Consider the following 13,131-nt stretch of genomic DNA (forward strand, 5'->3'; position numbering starts at 1 on the left):
CAGATTGTTTAAAAACAGCTTTACAGAGATAATCAACCAAATAAACCAAACATATATATGCAAACAATTCCAATTCTGCTGTTAAACAGCTCTAAAAGGCGTCGTTATTAAGCATTACTGCATAAAAGTTGTGACAGACTTCTTCTATATGAACTTACATGAATAAATAAAAAATAAAAGTTACGGTTAGTATATAGCTTATAGATGTTTTGACAAAATCAAAAGCAACAAAAGTAATAGATGAGTTAACGTAAAATTAGGGCTGCCCCCTAATAGTCGACTAACCGTTAGTTGACGAGAAGAGGCTTGGTCGAACAAAATATTGTAACACTTTATTTTGATAGTCTACTTTAGACATTCTACTAACAGTAAGTAACTGCAACTACATGTCAACTAGTCATTAGAGTATTAGTAGCCTGTCTACTTAATATCTTCTAACACTCTTCTGAATTTTGCAAGCATATGTCAACTTATTCTACTAACCCTAAACCTAACCTAACAGTCTGCTCTGAGAGTTAGTAGACATGTAGTTGCAAATTAATGAGAATTAGTTCACATGTAGTTGCAAAGTTATTTATAGTTAGTAGAATGTCTAAAGGGGACTATCAAAATAAAGTGTAATCCAAAATTTTATTAGTCGCAGAAAAAAATTCACAGGAAGTGGCAAAGTCACGCAGGACAGATCATTGACAGCTGCTCTCCAAATGCTTACCTATCATTCATCCACCTCAAATATGGCTGAAATATATCAGTAGCAGCAACTTTCCATGGCCACTCAATGTAACGTTAACCTAGAAATGTGCGCTATTGAAGTGTCTGTGCGGAGTGTGAAGCTGAACAGTAGCGCGCTCCCTGCATGACAGTTAAAATACTCCCTCTTTTTTGCTCATACAGATAAGAGTAATACATCTTTTGATTCTGTAAAGACTACGTTTTGTGTGTGCACTCACAATAACAACAAAACATTGCACTTTTGTCAAATATTGAAAGCAAACAGGATGCACTTTCTGCCACCACGATCTCAATGAACTTAAGTGCAAAATTCCGAAACTCTGTGCATACTTGCCTTACAGACATGAAAAATATTAGTCAAGGGCAGCCCTACTAAAAATACTTTACAAGCACTTACATGCAAGTTAATATAGAGTGCAACCTATTTTGAAAACTCCATTAACAATCCACGGTTTACTTTCAGATCGTGAGAACCAGTCTGTCCTGATTACGTGAGTAAATATTGGTCTGAAGGAATAATCTAAAGCTTTTTAATTATACATATAAATTCATCAAAGATTTCTGATTAAATGATGATCATTGTATCAATGTACAGTGGAGAATCTGGTGCAGGAAAGACTGTGAACACAAAACGTGTCATTCAGTACTTTGCTACTGTTGGTGCGATGTCTGGACCGAAGAAGGCAGAGCCGGTCCCTGGCAAAATGCAGGTTAGTGAATAATTATTCTAGACAACTTATGCATTACAGCATTTGTGCTTCACCTCATACCTATCTACTGCCCTACAAATACATTAGGGATCACTGGAGGACCAGATCGTGGCAGCCAACCCTCTGCTGGAGGCTTATGGTAATGCCAAGACTGTGAGGAACGACAACTCCTCTCGTTTTGTAAGTTGCACTTATGAATCATTATAACATTATACAACACTCACACTTTCAAAGTTGCCAAACTGTTGAGTTTTTGTAAATGATTTCAATCTCTGTAGGGTAAATTCATCAGGATTCACTTTGGGACCACTGGAAAACTGGCCTCAGCTGATATTGAAACTTGTGAGTAAACACTGTTTTAAGCCAAATATTTGGATATTTGGACTAAACAAGTGGATAATTAATTTAAACTCAATGTCTTTTTTTCACCATTTTTTAAAGATCTGCTGGAAAAGTCCAGAGTAACATTCCAGCTGTCTGCTGAGAGGAGTTACCACATCTTCTACCAGCTCATGACTGGACACAAGCCAGAGCTGCTCGGTGAGAAATCTACAGGATTGTGTGTTTCAGTTATTTCCTTGTTTGAGAGCACTGTTAACATGCTGCACATCAATCCTTTACAGAGGCCCTGCTCATCACCACCAACCCTTATGACTATCCAATGATCAGCCAGGGTGAAATCACTGTCAAGAGCATCAATGATGTGGAGGAGTTCATTGCCACAGATGTATGTGGACAACTGTGTGTTTTTATTAGTAGTGGTATTTTTAGATTACAAGCAATGTATCTGACATAAAATTAAGAGGAAGAACAATTGCATGAACTGGTGTAAATACTGCATGACATGCAATATAAAATACATATTAATGCATTATGTGATTTATTTGGTTGGTGTAAAAACAGACTGCCATTGACATTCTGGGCTTCACTGCTGATGAGAAAATCAGCATCTACAAGCTGACGGGTGCTGTGATGCATCATGGGAACATGAAGTTCAAACAGAAGCAGAGAGAGGAGCAGGCCGAACCTGACGGCACTGAGGGTAGGGTGTATTATTAACACAAATTAACATGCAAACATTGACTTCATAGTGAAAATAATGTGTAAAACTGTTCTTCCTCAGTGGCCGATAAAATCGCCTACCTCCTGGGCATCAACTCTGCTGACATGCTGAAAGCTCTGTGCTACCCCAGAGTGAAGGTCGGGAACGAGATGGTGACCAAAGGCCAGACAGTACCACAGGTGATCACTTACCTTCTTAATACATGAATAATGTTATAAATGTCCCACAGACATTTATAAGAGACATTCATACTTGAAAATAAAATCTAATATCAGTTACACTGATTTCTCAGGTGAACAATGCAGTCTCGGCTCTCTGTAAGTCTATCTATGAGAAAATGTTCTTGTGGATGGTCGTCCGTATCAATGAGATGTTGGACACCAAGCAGCCCAGACAGTTCTTCATTGGTGTGCTGGACATCGCTGGATTTGAGATCTTTGATGTGAGCATCAGTCATTCATGTCTCTGTAAGAATCCAGATATAAAAGATGACAGTCAGCAGTAAGAACTTGCCTCTGTTCATTTATCAGTTCAACAGCTTGGAGCAGCTTTGCATCAACTTCACAAATGAGAAACTGCAACAGTTCTTCAACCACCACATGTTTGTTCTGGAGCAAGAGGAGTACAAGAAAGAAGGCATTGAATGGGAGTTCATTGACTTTGGTATGGACTTGGCCGCCTGCATTGAGCTCATTGAGAAGGTAAGAGGACATTCAGTACATTAAAATGACTATTCTCATTGTGCCTGTACTTGAGTGTGAATATTTCTTCAACAGCCAATGGGCATCTTCTCCATCCTTGAAGAGGAGTGCATGTTCCCCAAGGCTACAGACACAAGCTTCAAAAACAAGCTGCATGATCAGCATCTGGGCAAATGTGCAGCTTTCCAGAAGCCCAAGCCTGCCAAAGGTAAGGCAGAGGCCCACTTCTCTCTGGTGCACTACGCCGGCACTGTGGACTACAACATTGTTGGCTGGTTGGACAAGAACAAGGATCCACTGAACGACTCTGTTGTGCAACTTTACCAAAAGTCATCACTCAAAGTGCTGGCCTTCCTGTATGCGGCTCATGCAGGTGCTGAAGGTATGAACATCTGCACTTCCTGAATTCCTAAATTTTAATTTTTTAATTTAAAGATAAATTTAAAGATGAAAGATAAAGTTATATGTATGTATCACACTCTGTGATCATAGATTCTAAAATATCATGAAAATACCACATCTATGTGCAAGCCTATGCAAGATGATGACAGAGCAGTTAATATCATTATTATCAGATATCAATCTACTGAACAGCTTAATGTAAAGCAACACAAAATCAATAATAACAACTTCTTTCTTCGACATAAAACAGAGGGTGGTGGTGGAAAGAAAGGCAAGAAGAAGGGTGGTTCCTTCCAGACTGTGTCTGCACTTTTTAGGGTAAACATGATTCTCTTATTTAATGAATGATGTGAACATCTTTTCCATTAAAGATTGAACTAATGACATGAACATTTCCACAGGAGAACTTGGGTAAGCTGATGACTAACCTGAGGAGCACTCACCCTCACTTTGTGCGCTGCTTGATTCCTAATGAGTCCAAGACTCCAGGTAAACTTGATCTCTGAAGACTCAAATGGAGAACAGTTTTGAAAATATTTGTGAATCATTAAGAACATTTGCATTTCAGGTCTGATGGAGAACTTCCTGGTTATCCACCAGCTCAGGTGTAATGGTGTGCTGGAGGGTATCAGAATCTGCAGGAAGGGTTTCCCCAGCAGAATCCTCTACGGTGACTTCAAGCAGAGGTAAAGACACGTTTTTTTTTTTTTAAACTCATAATTAGAGATGATACACCACCTAATCTTAACCATATTTCAAAATTATGCTTTCAGCACTTTTGGTCTTCACAAGAACATGACTCTCCCCTGAATGTCCTCTAGATACAAAGTATTAAATGCTAGCGTCATCCCTGAGGGTCAGTTCATTGACAACAAAAAGGCTTCAGAGAAACTCTTGGGCTCTATTGATGTTGACCACACTCAATACAAGTTTGGACACACCAAGGTGAGATACTCAGTAAATATTCGACATGGCCAAAACCAAAAGTACTCTAACTATAATTAATGGCATAATGCTGCACCACACAATCACATCTAAATAATTCAATGTAGACAATTCATCCTGAAGCTGTTTGCTAGGAGTTCACATTTAGGCTTTGTGCCAACCAAGTTTTTCCACAACAGATTCAGCAAAACAATTCTACAGATGTGGCCACTGAGAATGCACACTCAGAGGAAAGTGATCACACATGACCACAGTGTGTTACACAGGACCACAGGGATACTCTAACACAGGAAAGACATGATCAGTAGCTGTGGTCTATTGAAGCTTATTGCGTGTACTGTGCAAAGGCCAAAAAAATATTTTAGTGCATATTTCAGAAATGTGTAAATATCCTGTGTTGCCTAATGTGGTAAGAAAGAAAACCAACATACAGCCTTATAACTACAGAGATAAACTAAAGACTTATTTTCAATTTAAAAAGTAAAATCCTTGTTTTTTTCCAACCACAAGAGAGTGTCGTAGTGAGCAAGTACAGGATTTCATTAATGCTTATCCTTTAACACGAGGGACATGAGTTTAAATCTTACAGACAAAGAAAATTAATTTTGGCTACATAATGTGACCTAAAAATAACATTTTTATTAAATTTGGATAAAACGGCCTGATGTTTTTTGTAAATGCAAATTTGTAAGTGTAAATAAAACAGAGGAAAACAGTTTGCATTTTGCAGCTTTTTTTCACGTTGCACAGTAGGCATGTTCTACTCAAAACAGCTTGGTTATTATAATTATTATTATACTAAAACTTTGGGCTGAGCCTGTTGTATCATTTTTTGGGTGCTATTTTTTTAGTGGTAGTTTTGTCAGGGTTTGTTTTTTCCTGTTTGAAAACATTAATTTTCAAAGCTGGAAACCTGTTAAAACATGTTCATTAAGTTCAGATAATTTAGCATGAAACAACCACTGTAAACTTGTGGACTATTGTCAAGTTTAGCAAGAGTTTCCTTGTTGTTCAACTCAGACTGATTATTAATGCATCACTATAGCCTATAATTGTCAAACATTGATTTATTTTATTATTTCTGCAGAAGAAAAAAAAAACATTAAAACAAACATAAAGCAACTGTATTCCTTTTATTTTATTCTGTATATTTTAAGGATATTTTAAGCATTACTTTACTGTTATGTAATAAAATGTTATAAAACATAAGAAAAAAACAAAAAATAAAACTGCATCTGTTTCTGAACAAAGAAAACTGAATAAACCTATAGGTAAAAAAATAAGAATATATGGCCTTACAATGCAATTTTGTCATTATGACAATGTAAAAACATTTATTACATCAAAATAAAATAAAAACATATAAGCAAATACATACTTAATACTAAAATGTTTACTTTGGTTTATTTTAGAAAAAAAATGTTTTTAAAAAATTTGAAAATGGACCTGCAGGCAGTTCCATGATCAATTTACTAAATATTTGTGTTAATTATATTTTCTGTGTTGTGTAAATTTTAAGATACGTAAAATTTTTAATAAAGACACTATCAGTAAATGTATTTTCATTGGAGTCCCTGCCGTGTGTTTACAGAATGATTGTCAAAGCAAACGTTTTTAAAAATTCCCAAAAACATGAAAGTTCAATGATCAGAAGTCCCTATTCTAGGTCATTTTATTTTATAATTATTATAATGGGCAATATAGTGTAACCCCGGTCACCTTTACGTTAAGGAGGATTACTTTGCTTCTGCATCACTCTACCACTAATATCTTCTTGTATTCTTGTAGGTGTTCTTCAAAGCTGGTCTGTTGGGTACTCTTGAGGAGATGAGAGATGAGAAACTAGCAACGCTAGTTACCATGACTCAGGCTTTGTGCCGTGGATACGTCATGAGGAAGGAGTTTGTCAAAATGATGGAGAGGAGGTACATTAAGTTACAAAACTGTTTGGAACACAACTGTTTAGTACTATAATGACTGATAATGACTGATTTACCCATTACAATTCACACAGAGAATCAATTTATTCCATCCAATACAACATCCGCTCATTCATGAATGTCAAACACTGGCCATGGATGAAGCTCTACTTCAAGATCAAGCCTCTTCTGAAGAGTGCAGAGACTGAGAAAGAAATGGCAGCCATGAAGGAGAACTATGAGAAAATGAAGGAGGATCTGACAAAGGCATTAGCTAAAAAGAAGGAGCTTGAGGAGAAAATGGTGTCACTTCTTCAGGAGAAAAATGACCTTCAACTGCAAGTAACATCTGTGAGTATTTCAGCTCTTATTGATTCTAATATGAATCCTACAGCTATGAACATAAATCATTAACTACTTCCATGTCAATACACAGGAATCTGAAAACCTCTCTGATGCTGAGGAGAGATGTGAAGGTCTCATCAAAAGCAAGATCCAGCTCGAGGCCAAACTCAAAGAGACCAACGAGAGACTGGAGGATGAGGAGGAAATCAATGCTGAACTGACTGCCAAGAAGAGGAAACTGGAGGACGAATGCTCTGAGCTGAAGAAAGACATTGATGATCTGGAGCTCACCTTGGCAAAAGTGGAGAAGGAGAAACATGCAACAGAAAATAAGGTCAATATTCTTTTCACATCTTCTTCACACTGCTGATTGTGATTCTGGCTCTTGAGAATGAAACCAATGAACGATGTATCCATTTAGGTGAAAAACCTGACTGAGGAGATGGCCTCTCAGGATGAGAGCATTGCCAAGCTGACCAAAGAGAAGAAAGCCCTCCAAGAGGCACATCAGCAGACTCTTGATGACCTTCAGGCAGAGGAAGACAAAGTCAACACTCTGACTAAAGCGAAGACAAAGCTTGAGCAGCAAGTGGATGATGTAAGATGTTCAGCATGAGAATAAGACCATGAATCAATAATTTGTTTTATAACCATATTTTATTGTTCTGATTTCTGTCACAATAGCTTGAGGGCTCACTGGAGCAAGAGAAGAAGCTTCGTATGGACCTTGAGAGAGCCAAGAGGAAGCTTGAGGGTGATCTGAAACTGGCCCAGGAGTCCATAATGGACCTGGAGAATGAAAAACAACAATCAGATGAGAAGATCAAAAAGTGAGTGGATGTCAAATGTTTAATCATTGAACAGTTACACAAAACATGTATTTGTCACATTTTACAAAGCACTACTTTAAAAACAGGAAGGACTTTGAGATAAGTCAGCTTCTCAGCAAGATTGAGGATGAACAGTCTTTGGGAGCACAGCTTCAGAAGAAGATCAAAGAACTTCAGGTAATGCTAACCCTAATCTTTCCTATGTCAAACAGTGAAGTAGATTGATATAGCTGGGCAAATTCACATTACATATTTCACAACATGTTGTTTTCCTCATTTAGGCCCGTATTGAGGAGCTGGAAGAGGAAATTGAGGCAGAGAGAGCTGCTCGTGCTAAAGTGGAGAAGCAGAGAGCTGATCTCTCCAGGGAACTTGAAGAGATCAGCGAGAGGCTTGAGGAAGCAGGTGGTGCCACTGCTGCCCAGATTGAGATGAACAAGAAGCGTGAAGCCGAATTCCAGAAGTTGCGTCGTGATCTGGAGGAGTCCACCTTGCAGCATGAGGCTACAGCTGCAGCTCTCCGAAAGAAGCAGGCAGACAGTGTGGCTGAACTCGGAGAACAGATCGACAACCTCCAGCGGGTCAAGCAGAAGCTGGAGAAGGAGAAGAGTGAATACAAGATGGAGATTGATGACTTGACAAGCAACATGGAGGCTGTGGCTAAAGCAAAGGTAATGTCACTAGAGAATCATTAAATATAAAAGCATATTTACAAATGTCTGTATATAACCCTGTACCTCCTTTAGGCTAATTTAGAGAAGATGTGCCGTACCCTGGAAGACCAGCTGAGTGAAATCAAGACCAAGAGTGATGAAAATGTCCGTCAGCTGAATGACATGAATGCACAACGTGCAAGACTTCAGACTGAAAATGGTAAGACATGGCAAATAAGGTACACATGTTAAAACCTTAAAAAATTATTTAAAATGTTTTGTTATTATATTTCATAGTAATATTTGTAATGTGATTTCAAGGTGAATTTAGCCGCCAACTGGAAGAGAAAGAAGCACTTGTTTCACAGCTAACTAGAGGAAAACAGGCTTATACACAGCAAATTGAGGAACTCAAAAGACATATTGAGGAAGAAGTCAAGGTAGAGTTCCACAAAATTAATTTGCTATAATTTGAATTAATTCTAAATCACAGCAAAGATAGTAGACTGTTTAAAAACTCAAAATATGCTGCCTTACAGGCCAAGAACGCTCTGGCCCATGCGGTTCAGTCTGCCCGCCATGACTGTGATTTGCTCAGAGAGCAGTATGAGGAGGAGCAGGAGGCCAAAGCTGAACTCCAGCGTGGAATGTCTAAGGCCAACAGTGAGGTGGCTCAGTGGAGAACCAAATATGAGACTGATGCCATCCAACGCACTGAGGAGCTTGAGGAATCCAAGTAAATACAGCAAAGAACAATGTCTTCAGCACCCTACATTTAATAACACAAATATTAAGATTTCATCAGTTTCATTTTTTTTTCTTCAGGAAAAAGCTTGCCCAGCGTCTGCAGGATGCTGAAGAATCCATTGAGGCAGTGAACTCCAAGTGTGCCTCACTGGAAAAGACCAAACAGAGACTGCAGGGTGAAGTAGAGGACCTCATGATTGATGTGGAGAGGGCAAATGCATTGGCTGCCAACCTTGACAAGAAGCAGAGAAACTTTGACAAGGTGAGAAGGATGTGGATAATCTTTAAATCTAAACCTTGAGCCATGGACTTGGCTAATTAACAGTGACTACATTTCTCCCATTGTCAGGTCCTAGCAGAGTGGAAGCAGAAGTATGAGGAAGGCCAGGCTGAACTAGAAGGTGCTCAGAAAGAAGCTCGTTCTCTCAGCACTGAGCTTTTCAAAATGAAGAACTCCTATGAAGAAGCTCTTGACCACCTTGAGACCTTGAAGAGGGAGAACAAGAATCTGCAACGTAAATGCCACTTTTATTTGTCAAAGGATTCTTAAAAAGAGAGATGCATTATAAAAGTAATTCTTAAAACAGAACATTTTACAATTCTGCTTTTTAAAACCTTTTAGAGGAGATTTCTGACCTCACTGAGCAGCTTGGAGAGACTGGAAAGAGCATTCATGAGTTAGAGAAAGCCAAGAAGACAGTGGAGACTGAGAAAGCAGAGATCCAGACTGCACTTGAAGAAGCTGAGGTGCCATTCCTTTGCTACAATATGAACATTATGATACCATTGCTTTGAATTATATTAAAACATTAAACATGAAAAACCATGCATTAAAAATTTAATTTCTGGAAATTAATTCATATTCTACAATACCCATGAAAAGTTTGCCAAATTAATTTTTTTGTCTTTTTTTTCCTTGTAGGGCACCCTGGAGCATGAAGAGTCCAAGATTCTTCGTGTGCAGCTGGAGCTGAACCAGGTGAAGAGTGAGATTGACAGGAAACTTGCTGAGAAGGACGAGGAGATGGAACAGATCAAGAGGAACAGCCAAAGAGTGATCGATTCCATGCAGAGCACTCTGGACTCTGAGGTCAGGAGCAGAAATGATGCCCTGAGAGTCAAAAAGAAGATGGAGGGAGATCTGAATGAGATGGAGATCCAGCTGAGTCATGCCAACCGCCAGGCTGCTGAGGCCCAGAAACAGCTCAGGAACGTCCAAGGACAACTCAAGGTATCTTTCTGTAGAATGTGGAATTGCAACACATATTAAATGTTTGATAGTATGAATATGATACATGAATTAATCAAAGCATGACATGCAACTAACAAAGAAAGAACATTGCCACAGGATGCCCAACTGCACCTTGATGAAGCTGTCAGAGGACAGGAGGACATGAAGGAGCAGGTGGCCATGGTGGAGCGCAGGAATAACCTGATGCAAGCAGAGATTGAGGAGCTGAGAGCTGCACTGGAGCAAACAGAGAGAGGCCGCAAAGTGGCGGAGCAGGAGCTGGTTGATGCCAGCGAGCGTGTGGGGCTGCTGCACTCTCAAGTACAAAAAATTATTAATACTTGAAGCAAATTCAGGTTACAATGAAAAAGTTTTAGTTAAATGTAGACTAAACTACCTGCTTAAATCCAACAGAACACAAGTCTAATTAACACCAAGAAGAAGCTTGAGGCTGATCTGGTCCAGGTTCAAGGTGAGGTGGATGATGCAGTCCAGGAGGCCAGAAATGCAGAGGAGAAGGCCAAGAAGGCCATCACTGATGTGAGTGTTTACATTCTCTTATTCTATTCTAATTTAAACAGTTATTTGACTTGGTTTATCCACATTTGGTAACAAAGGGAACATTTATCGAAGGTGTTTCTGTCCAAGTGGCCAAGTTGATTGTAATTGGCTCATATTTCAGGCTGCCATGATGGCTGAGGAGCTGAAGAAGGAGCAGGACACCAGTGCTCACCTGGAGAGGATGAAGAAGAACCTGGAGGTGACTGTCAAAGACCTGCAGCACCGTCTGGATGAGGCTGAGAGTCTGGCCATGAAGGGTGGAAAGAAACAGCTCCAGAAACTGGAGTCCAGGGTAAATTACAAGCTAAATACAGTCTTAGATGAACTGACTATGGCAGAGATTTGACAGGTGACAACAATAACTCTCTACTGAAGGTGCGCGAGTTGGAGGCTGAAGTTGAAGCTGAACAGAGACGTGGCGCAGATGCTGTGAAAGGAGTGCGCAAATATGAAAGGAGAGTGAAGGAGCTCACCTACCAGGTACAACTACACAAGATTTAGAAATTTAAATTTCATTGTAATATACATAGTTTAACTAAGATGAACAATATTTACACCCAAAGACTGAGGAAGACAAGAAGAACGTGACCCGACTGCAGGATCTGGTAGACAAGCTGCAGCTGAAAGTGAAGGCCTACAAGCGCCAGGCTGAAGAAGCTGTAAGTCTAATGTCAAATGTCTTGAGTGTGAAGTTTTGACATTCTCTATTCAATACATTCAGTGTCATGAGTGCAATGCTCTGAAAGGGGTTGGATATCTTGTGTCATCCTAACAGGAGGAGCAGGCCAACACTCACCTGTCCAGGTACAGGAAGGTGCAGCATGAGATGGAGGAGGCTCAGGAGCGCGCTGACATCGCTGAGTCCCAGGTCAACAAGCTGAGAGCCAAGAGCCGCGACGCTGGGAAGGTACAAACACACAGTTTGTTTAATATGCACAAATGTTTGACATTTACAAATGCCTTTTGGGTGCTTGATGAAATAGCTTCATTTTGTTTTCTAAAAAAGCAAACATTTGAACATTAACATCTTTTTTTTTTTTTAACATTTTTTACAATTTGCATTTTGAAGAGTAAGGATGAAGAATGAAGAGAAGACACCACACCTACAAGCAAGCATATAATATGACTTACATCACATCACATTTCATCGTAACCCTCCCAATGCCCAGAATACATATCCATACACGTATCCCCCTCATTTCAAAGGGCTTGAAAACTGGCTCCACTCAGAAATCGTAGCACCTCACAAAGGAACTGTTGGGTGTTGTTGCACTTTCAACTGCCCACTAGGGGTTGAACTCCCAAGTGTCTTTCCTTCAATATAACATCAAAGTGAGTGACAGAATGTGATTGGCTGCATTTGATTTACCCCCACATTTCATAAAATACATTATTCTTTGTGAGACTGTAATAATCTTGACCTCCTGTGCCCTTCTCATATTAACATGAAAAGCAGACATGACATACGTCTAGTCTAGAGACTCATAGAACATGATGTACTGTGTGTTTCTTGAAGGGTGTGATGTTTGATTTCACTTCCCCATTTTATCATATAAATATAAGTGTCTTTCCTTTAATAAACGCCTTTGAGTGAATTACACCTTTTCTGTGTGTGGTTGTCTCAATGGTCCAGGATCCTGACTCTGCACTCCATCGCTCAACTAAAATCGAATCTCGGCAGTCAGTGAAGTTAGATATTAAATTCTAACAGTTGGGGGCTCGTCCGGGATGGGGGGAAATTATTTCCCTAATCTCCCTACGAACCGGGAACACTGTCCCGAGATCGAGTGGGAAAGACGCGCCGGGGATCAGGAAGCCTACGATAAAGGGGGTAAGTGTTTTTTGATATTTCTTAAAGGAAATACAGCGCTTGCCCCTTGTAGGTTCCTAGTTTTGAGTAATCACTAGTCGTTAGTGGAACTTCGGGGTTCCATTGTTGTATCACTTCGGCTGGCAACAGTAATTTTAAGCTAATTATTAACATGGGTGATTAGGAAATCACTAGTCGCTAGTGGAATTCGGTTCCATTGTTGTATCACTTCGGCTGGCAACAGTAATTTTAAGCTAATTATTAACGTGGGTGATTAACAAATCACTAGTCGTTAGTGGAAATTCGGTTCCATTGTTGTAACACTTCGGCTGGCAACAGTAGTTACGTGGTAACTATTAGCGTGGTGAGTGATTTGGATATACGGTACTGATCACACCGTATTTTTGGATCACGGCTGCGTAAATTATTTCGCGGGTAGAACAAAATAAGGAAATTATTAATAATCACATATTTGTGAATTT

The 13,131-nt window shown here is 39.4% G+C and overlaps 1 protein-coding gene and 1 pseudogene across 1 annotated transcript in view; one reads left to right on the plus strand and one right to left on the minus strand.

Moving 5' to 3' along the window:
• The window catches only part of LOC127157379 (myosin heavy chain, fast skeletal muscle), a 13,229-nt gene extending 1,265 nt beyond the window's left edge, over window positions 1-11,964 (plus strand). The window contains exons 2-37 of the mRNA XM_051100616.1: window positions 1,146-1,223; window positions 1,328-1,442; window positions 1,530-1,622; window positions 1,721-1,784; window positions 1,884-1,982; window positions 2,066-2,169; window positions 2,346-2,484; window positions 2,566-2,684; window positions 2,798-2,947; window positions 3,036-3,206; window positions 3,282-3,588; window positions 3,859-3,926; window positions 4,010-4,097; window positions 4,177-4,294; window positions 4,430-4,553; window positions 6,342-6,478; window positions 6,568-6,823; window positions 6,909-7,151; window positions 7,239-7,415; window positions 7,502-7,647; window positions 7,734-7,824; window positions 7,929-8,318; window positions 8,394-8,520; window positions 8,622-8,740; window positions 8,840-9,036; window positions 9,126-9,309; window positions 9,397-9,562; window positions 9,670-9,794; window positions 9,970-10,278; window positions 10,396-10,599; window positions 10,693-10,818; window positions 10,961-11,131; window positions 11,215-11,319; window positions 11,403-11,498; window positions 11,615-11,746; window positions 11,909-11,964. Of these exons, the coding sequence (XP_050956573.1) occupies window positions 1,146-1,223; window positions 1,328-1,442; window positions 1,530-1,622; window positions 1,721-1,784; window positions 1,884-1,982; window positions 2,066-2,169; window positions 2,346-2,484; window positions 2,566-2,684; window positions 2,798-2,947; window positions 3,036-3,206; window positions 3,282-3,588; window positions 3,859-3,926; window positions 4,010-4,097; window positions 4,177-4,294; window positions 4,430-4,553; window positions 6,342-6,478; window positions 6,568-6,823; window positions 6,909-7,151; window positions 7,239-7,415; window positions 7,502-7,647; window positions 7,734-7,824; window positions 7,929-8,318; window positions 8,394-8,520; window positions 8,622-8,740; window positions 8,840-9,036; window positions 9,126-9,309; window positions 9,397-9,562; window positions 9,670-9,794; window positions 9,970-10,278; window positions 10,396-10,599; window positions 10,693-10,818; window positions 10,961-11,131; window positions 11,215-11,319; window positions 11,403-11,498; window positions 11,615-11,746; window positions 11,909-11,926 (5,356 nt within the window). The 3' untranslated portion in view covers window positions 11,927-11,964. The remainder of the gene's footprint in view (window positions 1-1,145; window positions 1,224-1,327; window positions 1,443-1,529; window positions 1,623-1,720; window positions 1,785-1,883; window positions 1,983-2,065; window positions 2,170-2,345; window positions 2,485-2,565; window positions 2,685-2,797; window positions 2,948-3,035; window positions 3,207-3,281; window positions 3,589-3,858; window positions 3,927-4,009; window positions 4,098-4,176; window positions 4,295-4,429; window positions 4,554-6,341; window positions 6,479-6,567; window positions 6,824-6,908; window positions 7,152-7,238; window positions 7,416-7,501; window positions 7,648-7,733; window positions 7,825-7,928; window positions 8,319-8,393; window positions 8,521-8,621; window positions 8,741-8,839; window positions 9,037-9,125; window positions 9,310-9,396; window positions 9,563-9,669; window positions 9,795-9,969; window positions 10,279-10,395; window positions 10,600-10,692; window positions 10,819-10,960; window positions 11,132-11,214; window positions 11,320-11,402; window positions 11,499-11,614; window positions 11,747-11,908) is intronic.
• A 118-nt stretch (window positions 11,965-12,082) lies between these two features.
• The window catches only part of LOC127157380 (myosin heavy chain, fast skeletal muscle-like), a 6,158-nt pseudogene continuing 5,109 nt past the window's right edge, over window positions 12,083-13,131 (minus strand).

The sequence above is a fragment of the Labeo rohita genome, unplaced genomic scaffold (assembly GCF_022985175.1).
Source record: "Labeo rohita strain BAU-BD-2019 unplaced genomic scaffold, IGBB_LRoh.1.0 scaffold_106, whole genome shotgun sequence".
Taxonomy (NCBI): Eukaryota; Metazoa; Chordata; class Actinopteri; order Cypriniformes; family Cyprinidae; genus Labeo; species Labeo rohita.